This window comes from Denticeps clupeoides, chromosome 7 (genome assembly GCF_900700375.1).
Source record: "Denticeps clupeoides chromosome 7, fDenClu1.1, whole genome shotgun sequence".
NCBI lineage: Eukaryota > Metazoa > Chordata > Actinopteri > Clupeiformes > Denticipitidae > Denticeps > Denticeps clupeoides.
In genome coordinates, this window is record NC_041713.1 from 11,348,406 (window position 1) to 11,367,312 (window position 18,907).

The following is an 18,907-nucleotide window of genomic DNA, read 5'->3' on the forward strand; positions in this document are numbered from 1 at the left end:
TGACTTCTGTTCATACATTTTACAGAAACACCAGTGCTTTTTGGCTCTGTTACGCTGAGAATTTTGTATGGCTGGGAGCCAAAACAAATGTATTTAAAAAGTACTCCATCATTTCTTCTTTTTTTTGCCATAATGAGCATCATGCTGGGGATTTGGTCTTTTCAAAGGTCACACTGCAAGGAGCGCAGCCTAAAATGTTTCCCCTAAGGGCTTTTTTTTTTTTTTTTTTATTAATGCAGCACACTTGTTTCTCGCTGTGGTCTCTTGATGTCCCATCATGTTACAACATTTTCTACAAAAACAGATTCCACTTGCACCTCGCTCACATGTGTCAAAGTTTAAGTCCACAACATAGGGTTGCCAAATCCTCCATCACATGAAGCGAATGGATTTTGGTGTATTTGTCTGTCTGTACAGTGGGAACCATTCATGCAGTACCGGCGCTGTGACCTACAACGATACCGACTCATGTTGGGGGCCGGTGAAGAGGAAGGACGCTTACCGGGTGTTTCTGGTGAGTTTTTCTACCAACGCATGCTAAAAATCACATGGACTGTGTCCACCTTTGGCGTACACAGATCCCAGAATGTAGAAATATCAGTTCAAACTGGTGTTAGCCACTAAATGCGACTTTACAGCCAGTTGGACCTTATACAGAACTGAAAATTAGCACTTCTTAATAAGTGCAATTTATCGGACTCATTCTAAGTTCTTTTTTTCCCCCTCTTCTCTCCCTCATTGTCTGAAACTGAAACAAAGTTTACCTACAGCGTGTGGAACCTGTTGAAAAGGTGTCTGAGGGTCCACCAGACCTTTAATGAAAACCTTGTGCCTCTAGTGACTCCCCCTCCCTTTGACTTGCCTTTGTCAACTTTTTTTTATATATTACTTTTGTTTTCTTCAGTCTTCCTGCTTTCAGGCATCTTACGTTGGGGAGCGTCTGGGGGTCTGCGTCATTGTGCTCCTCCTAGCGAAAGCCTGATTAAATTTCTGCTCCTCTCAGTCTCCTCGTTAAATAAATCATTGGCTTTTGATTAAAGATTGATCAGCCGTCTTTCGGAGGCTGGCTGGCTGGCTGGGGTGTGGCAGTAGTGTCTAGTTAAGATGCGGTGGCCAGCTGGTGACCAGAGCGTTCCCACTTGTACCTGTTGTTAATTAATAGGTTTTACATGATGGCCTGAAAGCTAAAGTCCTCAAAGAAATAGGTTCTCTAACAATTAAAATTTAATTTTGCGGAATTGTGGATGAAGGCTCCCTGTTGCTGATTAGGCTGCAGTTTAGCCTAATTGACTCAAAGAGTGGCCAGAAATGAAGTGACTAGATTGGCCCCCCCAGGGACCCTTGATGGTGACTATATAATAAACAGTGAGCTGAAGGGTGATGTGTGTGTGTGTGTGTGTGTGTGTGTGTGTTTGTGAAGTGTTGGAGACAGTGGCCAAAACGCAAGTTCCACCCACTCCTACTCAATTATCACACTTTTGCTCAGTGGACTGTGGGTGCAGCCCCAAGGGTCATTAGTAGAACAAAGCAATTATGAAGTTGCCCTGCCTAATTACTTTGTTTTGATTAGGGAATAAATGGTATTAAAAAAAAGACACATTGCAGCAGACAGAGCGTCATTGTACTCAATATCTCCAACGCTGATTCAAGTGAAGTGAAAGTGAAGTGATTGTCATTGTGAAACACTGCAGCACAGCACATGGTGACACAACGAAATGTGTCCTCTGCTTTCAAACCTCACCCTTGGTGAGCAGTGGGCAGCCATGACAGGTGCCGGGGGAGCAGTATGTGGGGACGGTGCTTTCCTCCGTGTCACCTTGGCGAATCAGGATCCGAGCAACCTTCTGATTACGGGGCCACTTCCTTAAACGCTAGGCCACCACTGACCCAACGAACTCTCTTTCATGTATTTGTTTTATTTTCATGAATAAGTGCAATTACATAAAGCGACGATATTAATCAGCATTGACTCTTGTCAGAGATGTCTCCCTTCAGAGATGTCTCCTGCTGCTGGTTAGCAACTCTGCTCGGGTCTGACGAGTTTGACAGCTTTAGTGTTTTCTGTCTGTCTGTCTGTGTCTGTGTATATATTTTGCTAGCAGACTTTAATCCCTTTGTAAGATTTCGTCTCAGCCTGTGAAACCTGCTATGGGAATGCTTCTGATGTTGCATGCATTAGTGTAACCAGTTCAAAATTAATAATAAAAAAAGCATATATTTTTTTTATTATTAATATTTTATTATGATTGGAGCCGGTGAAACCCCTGGATGAAAAGCTGTCAGGCAAGGGTGGTGCGGGGGAAGAAATTGGGAGGGAAGGAAAAACATACTTGTCAAGTCCCAGACAGACAGAAATCGAAGTGATTGATTGCGCTCTTGCTGGAGGGTGTCCCCTGTGAGTTTTTTTGGGAATCAAGTGCTTGCTGCGTGCTTAAAAGCTTTAGCCTTTTGTCCCTCTGATAGTGTGAAGTTTAATACGCACACACCCACACGAGGTCCTGTAGATGAGTCCTTTTAAAATACATATCAACATATTAACCACCATGTCTCAGAACAGACTGGCTTATAGACACTGTTTGCGACATGCAGATATGAATTCATTATGAGGATAAATGTATTTATAATTAAAAGCCTCAGTAACAACACAGTGACACAGGCGAGGTTAGGCAATTGTTAAATGTCCCTCACTTTAGGCCCCGTTAAAGGCTGTTTGCATGTTACCTTTTCAACATAATGCCTTGGATGACTTTTAACATTAGATGGCATTTTGCTAAAAAAAAAAAAAAAAGCAACATCTAGATGTGCATAGCAGTCAGTATCTGTCCTACATTTTTGTTATCTTTGAAGCTTCTCAATCAGAACATGAGAGAATCCAATGTCTCATCCTTAAGTAGCGTTGCTTCTCCTCCCAAAACCAGTCGGCTCCTTGTACAAAAATCCATTGTTCTCTCTGAAGGATTTCCTGCAGTGGGAATCCTGCAAATGGAGCCAAATCTTGGACTGGGATGTGTTACGCTTCTTGCATGAGTATACTAAGACTGTTCCCTGTGGGGAAGATTAATGTTGTAAACCCAATTTGCTTTAATTGTTTTGATGTGCATCCAGTCATTCAAATCATTTTTATCACTAGCCTGTGTGTTTCATTTTTCAATGTTGATTCATCAGTGTTCAAAATGTGTATCATTCTTTCTTAACATACAGTGAGGCTGTGCGGTTATAAGCAATAAAGCAGTTGGACTGTTTTGTTGTATATTGTATAGTTGCACTTCAAAAAAGTGTGTTTCAGCCAACTTGAATCTCGTAATATGAAATTCACTTTTATCTTGTTATTATTAATGTATGCAAGTTTTTTCACCTCTCTCCTTAAGTAAAGTGTGTGTGTGTGTGTGTGTGTATACACACACACACACACACACACACACACACACACACACATATACTTCTAGCATTGTTCTACATGAATCGATTGTGAGTGCCATCCTATAGTTTTTGTGCCGTGGGATCATAAGCAGCTCATTGCCTCACCGTTGGTATTAATGTATGCACTGATTAATGTTAATGTACCGTGTGATGTTATTCCACTTGTCAGATGTGAACATTATGGATTTGTTGCTTTTTATTTGTGTGTTTGAGGACTCCAAATTGAGGGCAGCGCCGCAAATTGAAGTGTCTCTCTGTGCACTTTCATTTCTGCGACCATCTGTTTAAGACAGACACACACACAGGTGCTAAGCATATGCCCGTATGCAGATATGCTCAATATGTCCACGGGCACAAGATGTTCCTCTTTTTATCTATTAATTTATTCAACTGTTCTGCACTGTCTAATCCTCCTTTTACCTAAAAAAAATGTACTTCACATATCTGTACATCAGATTTAGCAGAACAGTCAGCTTTAATTTGCTCCATTTAAACTGAATAAAAGTTCTACTTCAGTCTTAGCTGTAGCGGTGCTTTGTGGCATCTGGCCCTGAAGGGGAATGATTGCGCAGATGGTTTAGCAGAGATTAGCGCAGCAGGAAGGGTGTGTTTGAGCCACAGACCACAGGAGGAAAACCCACTTCAGCTCAAATCGGGAGCTGGTGGATCAGATTGTTGGGACGACTGGGAACTGACTGTCCACCCAACGATCATCAGGCTGGAAGCTGAGATGTGGGTTCAGCGAGGATCACGAAGCAGAGCTGATGTTTCTGTAATATAGAAATGTGTTGTTGGTCATCTTGAATTAATTGTCAAGTAATCTACAGACTGAAGTGTAGAAATGCTCTCTTAACGCGCTGTACTAGAAATACAGGGGGTACGGAAAATATTCAGAACCCCTTAAAATTTTCACTGTTCTATTGTAGCCATTTGCTAAAATCATTTACGTTATTTTTTTTCCACATTAACATTATTTACACAGATCTGGCCAAGGTTACAAAAAAAATTAAGTTGTCTCTAAGAGCACAGTGGCCTCCATAATCCTTAAATGGAAGATGTTTGGGATGACGAGAACCCTTCCTAGAGCTGTCCGTCTGGCCAAACTGAGCTATCACTGGGAGAAGAGCCTTGGTGAGAGAGGTAAAGAAGAAGCTAAAGATCACTGTGGCTGAGCTCAAGAGATGCAGTTGTGAGATGGGAGAAAGTTGCAGAAAGTCAACCATCACTGCAGCCCTCCACCATTTGAGGCTTTATGGCAGTGGCACGACGGAAGATTCTCCTCAGTGCAAGACACATGAAAGCCTGCATGGAGTTTGCTAAAACACTTGAAGAACTCCAAGATGATGAGAGAGTGCTGAGGGCTTCAGACTGGGTCAAAGGATTATTTTCCAACAAGTCCATGACCATAAGCATACAGCTAAACTAATGAAGGAACTCTCACTAATAATGGCTTCACAACAATTCTGTGAATGCTCTTGAATGTCCCATCCAGAGTCCTGACTTAAACCCAATTGAGCATCTCTGGAGAGACCTAAAAATGGCTGTACACCAATGTTTACCATCCGACCTACCAGAACTGGAGAGGATCTGCATTCCAGTTTTTTTCCCCCTCAAAAGACTATACTAGATCAAAAGTGTGCTTCTACTGAAAAAAGAATACTTAGGACCTTTACTTTGTTAATAAATATGCAAAAATGTCAACAATTTAGTTTTTTTTTTCTGTCAATATGGGGTGCTGTGTGTCCATTAATAAAGAAAAACAGAAGTAGTAAGAACAAGTAAATGGCTGCAATAATATCAAAGAGTGAAAAATTTAAGAGGTGCTACATATGCTTGCTGTATATTGATAAACTAAACTTTCTTGGTATGTAACTCACACTTTTTTTTTTTTTTTAAATAAACAAATGGGAGGTACAAGGAGTGTGACCAGTTTGCTGGTTTGGATCCCGATCTGCCAAGGTGCCACTGAGCAAAGCACCGTCCCCACACACTGCTCCTCGGACGCCTGTCATGGCTGCCCACTAAGGGTGATTGTTAAAATTTTGTTGTGTGCACCGTGTGCTGTGCTTGTGGTGTATCACAATGACAATCACTTCACTTTCACGTCTGTCCACAATTGTACATAAATGCGCTAAAGCACACACACACAACCGCTAAAGTTTTTAACTTCGACAGCTACTTAACATAAGAATGTCTTAGACAGTACCTTGAAAATGTACCTTAATGTCTGGGTTGATACGGAGCAGCTATCACTGAAATCTTTTTTGGCACGATTTACTCTTCACCACTTCAGCAGTTCAGAATATGTGGTTTAAAATCCCTCCATCGAGCCCACTGTGATTCACATCAGCAGTTTTGCAATAATTTATTATTGATAGTTTCTTCATCGTTAATTAAGCAGGAGCTACATAGTTTGCATAGTCATTATGTTAATTTGTGTGTGTGTGTGTTTTTAATGTACATTGTACATTATGTGCTCAATGGACTTGGTTTGACTTTGTTGGGCTTTAACATTTGTTATTTTTTGGGGGAACATGGTGTTCTGTCTTTACTTATCTCCTCCCACCCATGTGTCTTCTTTCATCTGTTGGTGATCCACGCCTCAGTCCTTGTTTGTGTAGGGTCAATGACAGCAGAATTTTCACTCTAATTTTTGGCCCAGCCCCCTGTTGAGGAGGTATGAACAGTGCTGCTTGTGCATGTCTTATGCCAGTTAAATAATGCCTGTGCCCTTGTGTCAGAGCTGAAGGAGGGGGGCAAGGGAGCTACCTGCTGGGTGCAATATTGTTCTTCGTTCGGAAAAGCTGGTTATCTGGTACAAGGGCATCTGAGCGATGATGTAATGGCGGCGCTCGGCAGGCGGCCCACGGGCCAAACGGAACGTGATTCTCATGAAAAGATCTTTGGAGCTATTCGGAGGTGGGGCTGGGGGCAATAGAGTCTTATTTAAAGCCTCCCGTGTTCGGGTGCCCTTGCAGCCATCACCTCGCGTTGAACGAAAGCATAGTGTGACCTTGATGTTTGCACTTGTAGTTTTTCCTGCGGTTCTGTGTGTACAAGCAAGAGCACATCAAGATCACATGACCTAGTAATGTCACAGTTGGTGGCACACATTGACGGTGTGTATGTCTGTTAAACTAGCTCCAGGGAGTACTGCTGCTGGTCAATTCTGTTTAGATGATGGGGAAAAAATAAAGATAGGGTTTTATGTTCTGTGAGGTCCACTGTTTTAATGTTTGAATTGTGTGATAAGAGGCCACCCTAGTAGTTTACAATTCCTCATTTCAGGTCCCAGTGCTATAAAAAAGGTTGACATAAACCTTTATTATAAACCATTGAAGCCACCTTGTGGTCCAGTCCAATCACTATTACAGATTTGTATTTGACTCCGGCCAATGCAGTTTTTATCAATATGGATGTTATGGTTCTGATCCCAGTACTATCCTTCCAGTTGAACTGACTAGCCTTGAGGGGCTAATTTAACAGTCAAATTCCAATGGACAACAAATTGGTGTTTTATTGAGTCTTATTGTTGCAAATGACAATAAACGTAGGGTGGTAGTAGCCTAGTGGGTAACACACTCGCCTATAAACCAGAAGACCCAGGTTCAAGTCCCTGAGCAAGACACTTAACCCTAAGTTGCTCCAGGGGGACTGTCTCTGTAACTAATGACTTTAAGTTGCTCTGGATAAGGGCATCTGATAAATGTTGTAAATGTAAATATACTTAAGCAATCATCTGCTTGGAGCTTTAGATGATAGGGCCCTGTAACTAACTGTGTTCTTTTTTGCCCCAGATGGATTTCAAACATGTTCCAGTACATTTAAATTCAAATACATATTCAAATACATAGATGTGTGTGTGTGTGTGTGTGTATGTATGTATGTATGTGGAGAGGCTCCTGTTAAAGTACACTTTTAAGGTTTTTGCACTTTGAATTGAGCTGCACTCATTCTAATGCCTCTTAATGTCCTAAACTTCAGTGTCAGTCCTCATCTGCAAGTCACTTTGTAATGACTAATGGTGACAAGGGAAAAGGTTATGTCCAAGGAAAGTGAGCAAATTCAACAGCAATGCTCAGAATACAATGTGATTGGCTGGATGCTCTGTCATTGCCATCTCGACACAACGCAAACACGCACAATCGAAGAAAGTATATCTCTTTAAAGCAAGAATGACAAAGTTTAGTAAAATGATAGTTTGTGTCCATGAGTTGAGTTGTTTGACCTTGTGACTTGTGTTCAGTATTCTGCTGCAGTTTTGCCGGTCCGGTGCCTGTGACAGTTCGGGGCAGCTGTGCAGTCACTACAGTAATACCTTTCTCACGGGCTCCTCGCGTTTAATGCGGAGCGGTTGAGCGTGATTCATCGTGCAGTCTCGGGCCTAATCAAGCTTTAAATTATTCTTAATGGACCAGCGATTGTCTTTTAAAAAAAAAAACAAAAAAAAAACGGCCAGCCTGTGTGCTGCAGCCTCCAAAGGGAGCTACTTTCCTTCATTAGTGCACCGGGAGCTGAGCTTATTTACCGTGGTTTATTATGGTCAAAGCAGAGTAAATAAAGATGCATGAGAGTCTGTATGGGCCATCAGGCTTCAGGTGGGTTTGCTGTTGCACACACACACACACACACACACACACACACACACACACACAGACTCTCTTGATATTCATTCTCCATTCTTACTACATTTTCATCTATAATTACCCTGAGATACTGTCCTCTCAGGGGTCAGGGTCCTAATTAACTGTAAAAACCTGTTAGACGTTTCTCACTTTCCCGGGAGGAGAGACTGTGAGGAGGCTGCAGAATCACCAGCGGCAACGGTCGAGAGCGTTGATCTGTTTAATGCCCGTCCTCTCCGTTTTTCTCCACTGTTGTCCACTTGAATGCACCCACTTAGCAGATGGTTTTTTTTTTAGGCGACGTGAGGCATTGACACCAAAAGTGCTGTTAAACCTGCCAAAACTGTCATCATACAAAGAGAGGAACACAACTTGCTCTGCTATACATTTTGTCTGCTTTTGTGCAATGAAAGAAGCCGTCTGAAACATACAGATGGAAGTCCCCAGAATTGGACAATAAAACTGTATGCATGGCATACGGACTATACTTGATTATCACGGGGACTGATAATCCATCATCCTATACACCCTAAACGTGAGGCTTCGTGTTCTGCTTTTAAATGCGTTCGGCAAACTGAATTTCACTTGTATTCCTCGCAGCAGAGGGTTAAATTTTGCAAGCGTTGATTCATAAAATCAGTTTATATATATACACTGCAGCCACTAGCACAATCACATCCAATGTCTGATTTCATGGCAATTTTTTTTAAATATCAAATTTTTTGGCATGTTGTGGAAGTGGGAATTTTTAAATATTGATTTTTTTTAATTATTAATTCAAATGGAAGTCATCTTGTTCTGGTCAGATTCGAACTAAATTGTCTTTAGCTGTACTTATGAGGTCTCATTTGGAATTTGTGCTCGTTTTTGTGATTTGTTGTGTCCTGGAAGGCGTGCTTGTGCTTGATTAGTAGCCCACTATAAAGAATCTCTGAAGTGAGCCCGGCGTTTGTTTTCTTCTCGGCGAGTGAAAAACGAAATGCCACTTCCTGTTTGCGTCCTGTTGCATCATTGCATATTCCTCCCTTGCGTCTCTGTTGTGAAGGCTGGACTAAGAGAGGCTTTCAAGTAAAAGGAGGAAGACTGTGGACTGCTGTGCCCTGAGATGGAACATGTGTAAAAGCGAGCGTCTCCCATTGGGCTCCGCGTCGGCCCTCGACTCTCTTTTGCTGCCCAGCGAGTGCCTGTCAGATCACTTCAAACGTGACCCTCCACCTGACGGGACAAGACAGGGTGGTGGGCCGTGCCCGCTCCACTGGCTTTCTGAAGCCCCCCTCCCGGTCCACCCTGTGATCTTCTTCATGCCGTCACTGCTTACGATGCTGCTCGAACTCTCCTTTTCCTCGTTCTTCTGACATTGGAGGTGGCAAATATCCTTTTTTGAAAAAATAATGATTCAGAAACACTAATCATGTCCAAACATTTTTACCTGTTTGGATAAAAATACGGTTGATTAATTTACCGTATTAATAATACGGTTTTTAATTATGGATATGCTTGTACACAGTATTGATGCATTTAGTTTTTACCAAATGCTTGAAAGTTCTGTACATGTAAAAAAAACATTTTTTTTCCCCCAGCAGTCAGAAAATGGACCATACATTCACTTGCTCTCTTCAGTTCTCTGATCACTTTCTCTATGTAAACCCTAATCTTGATGCATGCTGATGTTTTTTGTTTAGAGTGTGTGTGTGTGTGCGTGCCTTTCTCCCCCATATCTGGAGGCTCGAGAGAATCTTTCCTCTCCCGACATCTTTTAATCCTTTAATTCAATTAGTGCCAATAAATTGACTCAGAACCAAAACACAGCCATGGACCCTAATTGCTTCCAGATAAATGGGAGGGGGAACGGCAGTGTTTCATTTATTTATTGAAAGGCCATCTTTTATGTAGGGAGTTGGTTATTAGGTAATTAATAAAAAAAAAAAAATGTTTTTATCTGCTGACTAGTGTGTGTGCTGGAGATTTAATGGAGCTGAAGGTAATGGCTTCTTCAGCTGAAGAATACAGCGCTAGCCTGTGGGCTGCTTCCCCTCTTTTTTTTTTTTTTTTCTGAAGATTTACTCTACCCTTTAAAAGATTTTTTTTATTGTTTTGTGCTTGCGGTTGTATTGACTTAAAACGGGTAAAATAAAGATTAGAGATACTCTCTCACATCGCTCGTCCTGTTTCCTCCATCTATTATCCATTTATGGAGCACATCCAGCCAAACTCTCTTCCCTGAGAAGCTGCCAATCAATCAGCGGGCAGCCAGCACACATCTTGGGGATGCAGAAGGGTCCTGCCCCGTGCTGGTTCCCAACTGCCAGAAAGAGACTCTCCAGACTCGTGTGGTTTATTGTGTTCGACCTTGAACACCGGATCAGCCAAATTGTTCGAAATCTTCAAATTCATTAAATCTGTGCAACCCGTTAACCCGCTTACTATTCAAGTGAACTAAACATGAAATTCCTTATTCTTTGTCAATTGCAAAATATCAACTGAAGAACCACGAACAACAAACCAGATTTCAATCTCTTACTAAATTGTCCAAAGACCATGAAGCGACCAGCCAGCTTCTCTGTAATCTGGATGTGTCCAGAGTGATTTTCCATGGTTGTTAGGTGAAAGGAGTCGGATGCTCTGGGAGGAGAGGAAGCCATACTGCTTCATTCCCTTTCAGATTCCTACAGTCTGGATAATTGGCTTGTTGCTGTTGGCCAAAAGGGTGAGTGGGGCTCTGATCTCTCCATAATGGCGATTATCCTTGTAAAAAAAAAAAAACAAATGGCAGAGGGTCTTGGAAAAAAGGAGATTGGGACTTTAATCTGTATTATGATGTTTGATGGAGGATTGATGGATTATGGCTTCTCCCCATTCTGTTCAGCCACATGGGCTCCATTCTGTGTATGTATGCGCACACACGCACAATATACAGCCACATTGCAGGGGTCAGGTCTCTAAAGGCTTATGAGCTACTTATGCTATTTGGCCATACTTTGTTGAAGACTGAAAGTAAATAATAATTCACCAAAGTGAATTGTGGGATGTCCTGAATTCATCTGACTGCTCGGTTTATGTCCGCCTCACTGGTTGCACATATGCACATATGTTTTTTCATCATGCTCAAACCAGCGCCCCATCATGTTTTCTTACTGACAACAGAGCCATGTTTTCCTGCTTTATTGTTTTTATTGTCTGTTTAATAACTCAGGATAGAATTGAAATTTAATGTGTGTTCTACAAGTGAAATAAAAAAAGAAAGAGGTCATGTCAAATGACCTTGATTTTAAGGTCCCTGCAGAGCCCCATCTTTTGAACCCTTCACACAGCTGAATGGGGAGCTGAGCGGGAGCTCATTAGGCCAAGACCACCTGGAGAGGGATGGTTTTGGAGAAGAGAAGGAAGTGCCAGAAACTCTAATTTAATTCTGGGGATATAAAGTTTCTCTCCCAAAGCCTGGTGACCAGGAGGTTGATTCAGACTCATTTCTGCAGCGGAATGTGTGCTTAGGTTTCTTTCTCATCCCCTTCTTCATCGTCAAGTTCCGTGGTGGTGATGTTGTTTAAAGGGGTTTGAAATCGTACACCATGGAATGGATTATGCTAAATTGGTTTAGTCTAACATCTTATATTTATATTACCTTTGATAAAATGAAATGTGGGACCAGACCTGTGTGCATTACACTGTGAACACCTACCAGCCAATACAAGTAGAATAACCAGGTAGCTTCTGTAGTGACAGAATGAGCCTTTAGGTATCTCTGTTTTAGTTTGTATAAAAGGTTTTATGTTTGGGAATTGGGTTTGTGTTTCTGGAATTGTTAATTGTTTATATAATTGTTAATTGTTTTTGGTTCAGGGTTAGATCCTAAATCCATATTGTATTAAGATTAGATTTTTCATACCAGTACTCAGAAAAAAAAACCCTCATATCTTTAATTTCTCAAATTGTCTGTCTTTGAGAGCTGGAACTGGAATTCTACCTGGATGTGACATCTTCCCACACATAGTCAACTGCTTTGTCTTGAGTGTGTGCCCATGCCGACAGTCACTGTGCACCATATCCCACCCTCTGCCCTGCTACTCTCTCTGTCTGGCCCTTTGCCATCTCTGCCAGGCCATTATTCCTTCCTGTTCCTTTACATTGGCATCGATGCCACGCTCAGAGTGCCAGAGCTGCACCAGCCCCCACCTATCCCTATTACCATCACAAAACCACGGATGGCACTGCATACCATTATCTCTGCTGTGCTCACTAAAGATGTGCTTGTCCAGAAGTTCCACCATCGTGTTTCTGTAATTTTTCTGTCCTGGTCATGAATACACTTTTGCACTATTTGTCTTTTTTCTCTCTTCATCTATCGTGTGGGATTGCACTGTTGATTGTTTCCTTGTTGCAATGTGGAGAAGGAGAAGGATTTTAAATTTCAGAGGTGCTCTGATTCATGGAGTTTCTTATTCCCGACATCGTGCCAGCGTGGGGATTTAGGAGCACTGGTGCAGATCCTCCCATTTCTTCATTCTCTCTTTCCTTTTGGACAATTTCTCATTTTCTCTTGTCTAGCCGTCCTCCATCTCACATAAATGCTCTCATTCTTATCTTATTTATGTATTGTAATTTTTAAAAATATTTTTGCCAAGCTATTTCCGGCATGATATTAATGCTTTAATGCCCTGGGGCTGTCCGTCTTCCCTTCTCCTTAATCTGACCCTGGCATTTACAACTCTGCATGGTGTTCTCTCTCTCTGTTTCTGTACTACCATTAAACACTGAGCACAGAAGGAGGAAGAGGTGTATCCTTTTCTGGCGGACCCTTTTTGTCCCTGTAATTCCGCTGCTCTCTGGGCCTTCGTTGGGTTCATGTTTACCTTTTTATACTACTGTATGTTCACTGTGATGAGAGAAGAGTAACCCACTGAGCACTTGGAGAGATATATGAGATGTATGGAGAAGCAGAGGGATGTCAGGAAGTTATTTCAGCATCGAGGCTAGTGATTGGCCCTATTGACCTGTCATCACAGTCAGACCTTTGCTGTTCAAGCGAGGGGTGGTTTTAAATGACTTTGGGTCCTAATGAATGATGAATGTCCATGGTTGGCTCTAGAAGTTATCTGATGCAGTTCGATAATAAAAAAAATTGTCTGATGTATATTTTTGCACATTGATATGAGCTCTGTGACTTAATATTCTTGTGTTTCTTCCTCCCAGAGTATATTCACACTGCTGCTGGGCCCGTTCACATTCTTCAATGCACAGAAGACCAAATACCTGCAAATCATGACCTCTCTGATGCGCTGGATTGGTGAGTTGTGCCCCAACAAACACTAAAATGTTCATCATTTTCAAGTGAAGTTTTTCCAAAATCAGCTTACACTACTATTCAGGTACGCATCTGTTGTTGCATTTGAAATTGCTCTTGAAACTGGTATTTTCAGTAATTATGTTATTACTAAATTCTTTTTGGCAGATCTCCCCCCTCACCCCCACTGTTCATTTAAACAGTTAAACAGTTATTATTCATAAAATTAATGAGATTTGCTACATTATGGATCCTGTAGGAAATGGGGAAATTTAGGTTCCTAAATATTAAACACAAATATAACACGCAAGAGTCAAGCGGATCTGGTGTTGATGCACATTTATATAACATGATCTTCACTCTTTTATTCATGTGAATGGGGAAAGTCTAATATAGACTCACTGTGAGACATATTGCCAGTTAGACTCTAAGGGGGATATTTAAGGCATTAAATCAAGTCAAATTAGTCATGTGGTTGCTTAAACACGTTCGTAGCAAGTTTCCTGTCAGCAGGGCAGAGCTGCATCAACAGAATACACCTTGAATATTAAAACCCATAGATTAAAATGTGAACGTGCATAACATCATCATATGAATATGGTGCACATTCAGTAAAGAACTATTGGGGGCATGGTAAAACCTTAAAAAATGTTTCAGTGTCCTTTTCTTTTATGCATTCTTCATTTTCTCTATCAAGGGCTTATCTTTTAGGGTTTATTGTCTTCTCTTTTTCTCTAAACTGCACTCTTTCTCCTCCTTTTCATCTTTTCTGTCTGGCCCTGTTGCTCATCCCTGCGTGGCGCTCGGTTCCTATGATTCCCATCTCCCCCCCCAATCCTTCAGCCTGCCACTGCCGACAGCTCGTCTGCACCCTGATTGGACCGTCACTCACCGAGCGCCCGACCAAAATAAACCGCCCTGTCTGCAGAGTGGATGCACCGCCCCTCCCCCCAGCTCCCTCCCTCCCTGACCGCACCTGTGATTGATACGGCGTGTCACAACCACGGGCCTCGGCAGGACTCCGGCTAATGATTCAAAATGGCCGCTTTCTGCTGGGGTGAGGGAGTGGTGATGTGCAGAGCGGGTGGAGGGAGGGATGGATGGATGGCAGGCCACAGAGGAATAAAGTGCCTGTCAGAGACCACAGCCGCTTTGCAAAAGCTCGGCACAGCCGTGCCCAGGTGACCGGCCGAGCCTTGCTGACAGCCCAGGCCTGTGTGAAATGAAGTCCGTCTTGTGCTCTAAGGATTTGAATTTATGACCAAAGTGCTTTGCGCATTTCTCAGTCAACCTCACCCATGGGTGCCGTTCTACCTCTGAGCAATTATAGCCACTTAGCTGAAGGAAAAACAGTTTTTAAACAAAACCATAAAAAATACATTTACTGTCAGCCTGAGGCCAAAAACTGTAGTTCCAGCAATCAGTTCCAGCAAAACAAATATTTTGATGAAGAATTTTACATTTGGCTAAAATTTTTCATTTTTGGTCCCTTTAGAGCAGAGACCTGAGTGCAGTTCGGAAGAACTTTTAGCCCCTCTCATCCATAACCCCACCCCTCCAGCATTACAAAGCAGCTCATGTTTCTATCAATATTCTTCTTGTGCCTGGAGGTGCGCAGAATATGTATGGATGGTCCTCAAAGTCAAGTGCTAGTGAGGTTTGGGGAAAACAAAGTAGCCGTTAGTCTGCTCGTGCATTATTTTTGGTCGGCCTCCAATAAAAAAAACGAAACGGGTTTGTTTGTTTGTTTATTTATTTATTTATTTATTGCCATTTAGTGGTGGAACTGGAACTTCCATGGTTGCTTAACCTTTCCTGTCTCCTTCGTAATTATCCCATTCTTCAGTTGATGTTATACATCTAAGGGTCCATGCTTTGTCAAATTAGCATGAACAATGGACTCTCTTTACAATTAATGAACAGCTGTGCAAAGCTGATCTTCTATTGTTATTTTTTATTTTATAAAGAGCTCAGTGTGCGTGTTAGGCACTATAGATATTTTTCTCACTTCACATCTTTCTTTAACATTACTGTCCAGCTGGAATTTTGAGCAAGCTTGTAGTCTCCTCTGTTTACACTCAGTGCAGCTCCTTAGAATAAATTATCCCAGTCACTGACTGGCGCCCTGTCCAAGGGGTTGTTCCTTTGTGTGCCTGTAGATTTCTGGGATCGCTTCCAATGCCCTGTGAACGGGGAAAGTTTGTATAGAAAATACATGGATGGATGTAAGAATCAATACACTGACAAGAAAATGTTCAGCCACTTAAACGATGCTCAATGTAAGGGTATATACAGAAGAAAAATGGATTCTCTTGAAAAGCTGTTGAATTTGCAGTCCTGTCACTTTCATTTTAAAAGTGAATATTGTGATTTTGGCTCCTAGAGAGTTTGAATGGGGTGCAATACCAGAAATATGTCCTTCCCTGTTGTATTGAAAAGCAAAGATTCTTATCTTGTTGCCATAGTCTTATGATCATACTAATGACACTCAACAAAAGGCTTTTCTTTTGAAGATCTTAAAAAAGATCTAGACTAGATCAAAATCTGAAATAAAACTGATGCAGCATTGCTTCTTTCCCTATAAAGGGAACACTTGAGTACCATAAACAACATATTAAATGGCATATGCTGTTTATATAATACCATCGTGCCTTTAGAAGAGCCTGGAAATGCTTTCCAAAGCATTTATTTAGCAGCTGGTATTTAGCTGGGACTTTGGTTGAGTAACACAAATCCCAGCCACTCCAAACCATTTCTCCTCCCACAATAAAACAGGCTGCCTCTGTGACAGCCATATGGAGAGAAGTGAGGTGTCCTATTGTGTTGTGGCTCACTTTGGGGTAGGGGTGTGTATTGGCAAGCATCTCATGATACGATACGTATCACTCTACACCGGTCACGATACGATTATATCAGTATATATTGCGATACTGTTCATATTGCAATATTCTACAATTCACTTAGAATGTAAAAACAGAGCTGAAATACAGGATGCTGTGATTGGTCTGTCATGTTTTGCGATTCCAAGCAGTTATTTAAAGTAGTCAGCTGTAAAGCGCCATCTACAGGAGGGGAGCTTGTAGTCTCACGCTGTTTCTCATCTCTGCTGACCGCACTAGAAACACTGGACAGCATTACCTGGTGGACTAAATTTGTATGCAAACATATTGATATTTGATGTCCCTGTATCGATATAATATCACCATGTAAAATATTGCAATATATTGCTGAATCGATATTTTCTAACATCCCTACTGTCGGGAGAGGTAAAGTTCCATAATGTTGCAACTCCACAACTCAGTTAATCATGACTAATTCACCACTTTGTCATGTGACTTTTATCTGCATAGTTATTTATTGATCACAGTAATCGCAATGGATTAAAACAGTTCTTAATAAGAGAAACTTCAGTGTTGTCAAAGTTCCAGTTGAACGATTTCTTTCAGACACAAGTGCATCTAAAAGTGCATCTTAATACCGAACACATTATTAATTGCAGCCACAAAATATAACAGGAATGTTACTGGAGTAAATCAATAGAAATAAATCCTATAAAAATGCAGCAGAGAAGCAGCCATTTTGTAGTCGTGGTGTCTATTACTTCTCTACAACATTAGAAGGCCTTCCGCAGGCTTTCTTCTATCTGGTTCAGTCTGTCTCTGTATACACGATACATAAAATTCATTACTCTTTCTTCACATTCTACTGAGTAAATATATCTTACAAATTGCGACTTCATTTGAAACTTCATTTGAAAAGGAACCAGTTCCATACAGTTCAGCACAGTTCACTTAGGTGGAGGAAATGTTTCGGTCATGCCTTAAATTGCGGTTTGGGGCCTTTTGCTTTTTATGTTGTCAAAGATCTTTTGAGTTTAAGCTTTTAAGCTTGCCCTTTGCTCTCTACTGACACATCTGGCATGTAAAGTTATAAGTTGAGTGAAATGGGTTTGCCTCGGGACGCTTAATCTCTCAGGCAGCGCAGTGCTTGTTCTTTTCTCTGTACCTTTTCGTTGTTGTCTGGGGTTATAATAATTCTGAACTTTGCTCAGCTGTATTGGATTTTGTCTGTTTCATTTCTCACGTCTCCTCTGCCTTTAGCGGACACTTTTTTTTCTTCCCCCTTTTCTTTTCTCCCATGGTGCTTTGCTCTCACTCATTACTCACAGCAGACACCAGGACCAGACTGCCCTTTCGTTTGTCCATTCACCCATAATGCTCTGGGGTATGGCCCAGGGCTCTGACGCTGTCAGATGAGAAGTGTTAAGCAGGGTGGAGCAAAAGCAACATTCACACACCAGGGTACAAGAGAACGAGCGGTACTGATGCCTGGAGACGATGGTACAGAGCTCGTGAGAAGTCACTTGTATTTTAAAACCCAGTTTGGAAAACAGGATTTCAGCATTTATTTTTATGTTGTCGATCTGTTTATCTGTGACATCAACGGAGCATGTTGTGGGACAAACAAGCTGTACAAGCAAGGTGGTGCATTGACAAGCTGAGAGCAGAATAACATTTCCACTGATATTGGCATGGCTCACTTCCCGCTGGGAACCAGAGTTTTAGATTCTGAACAGATTTATCGATTTTCTTTTTTATTTTTTTTGGCTGATGTGAACTGAACGCTGTTGTTGCTGGTGCAATCGCACCACTGCTTTAGCACTGACGTCTCCTCATTTTTATTCTCCAGTCAGGTGTCCGGTTACAGCTTTTATATCCTTATTAGATCATCGACTCATCCAATGACCTTTTTAAACGGCAATGGAGAGAGGCAGTCTGCAGTCCTGCAATTTGAAGGTGTCTGAAGGACACTAGCTTGGACGGCTTTTTAATTACAGCTTTGTGAGAATGAGCCTGAGTGACTGCGTCGCTCCTACTGGTATCTCATGCCTGAGGGGGCAGAGACTGATAAGGAATTGATAAGCAACCGCCTTGTTTGGAGGGAGGTCCTTCACTGCACTTACAGTTAGTACTGCAGTACCATATTAGTACTGATCCTTGTAATTTAACCTCAACACCTTAGACCAAGTAAGACATGAGGCGGTTGTTAACTACTTGCAGTTAATTTCAAAGAGATTTAGGAAGTGGCTGGATGATGATGGATGCTACCCTCACAGCATTGATCATTTTCCATCGATGCTTCAGGGAACAGGCAGGAACGCGATGGGGTCACTCTCTGGAGGGACAGGGTTGGTTTGGGAAAGTGCTCTGCCCGCACCAGCTCCTGCATGTCGAGCTGCGAGCTGGAACACCATGTCCCCACAGTGCTGCACAAGGTTCATGAGACGGCCGACTGACTTCACATTGCAGGAGGTATGTGTTAGGAGACACCCCCGTCCCCGGATTGAGGAAAATCATGCCATGCTGAGGACCTGCCATTCCATTTTGATCTATTAAAAGAAGAAAGGTAAAAAAAAAGTTGATTGTCCAGAAACCTCCCACTTCCACAGCTTTGCCTCATCTTCGCAATTGATTTGCCTGTGTAGGGAGGCGTGGGGCCTGTGCGTTGAGCCACTCACTCGCGTGGAGAATTTAGTGCGAATAAACAGAGAGGGTGTGAAAATCAGCCCCGTTTCCACACT

At 41.9% G+C, this 18,907-nt stretch overlaps 1 protein-coding gene across 1 annotated transcript in view; it reads left to right on the forward strand.

The window, feature by feature from the left end:
* Window positions 1–18,907, forward strand: part of tmem104 (transmembrane protein 104) — a 41,030-nt gene that overhangs the window by 11,252 nt on the left and 10,871 nt on the right. Inside the window, exons 8-9 of the mRNA XM_028987258.1 lie at window positions 418–514; window positions 13,236–13,329. Coding sequence (XP_028843091.1) covers window positions 418–514; window positions 13,236–13,329 — 191 coding nt within the window. The remainder of the gene's footprint in view (window positions 1–417; window positions 515–13,235; window positions 13,330–18,907) is intronic.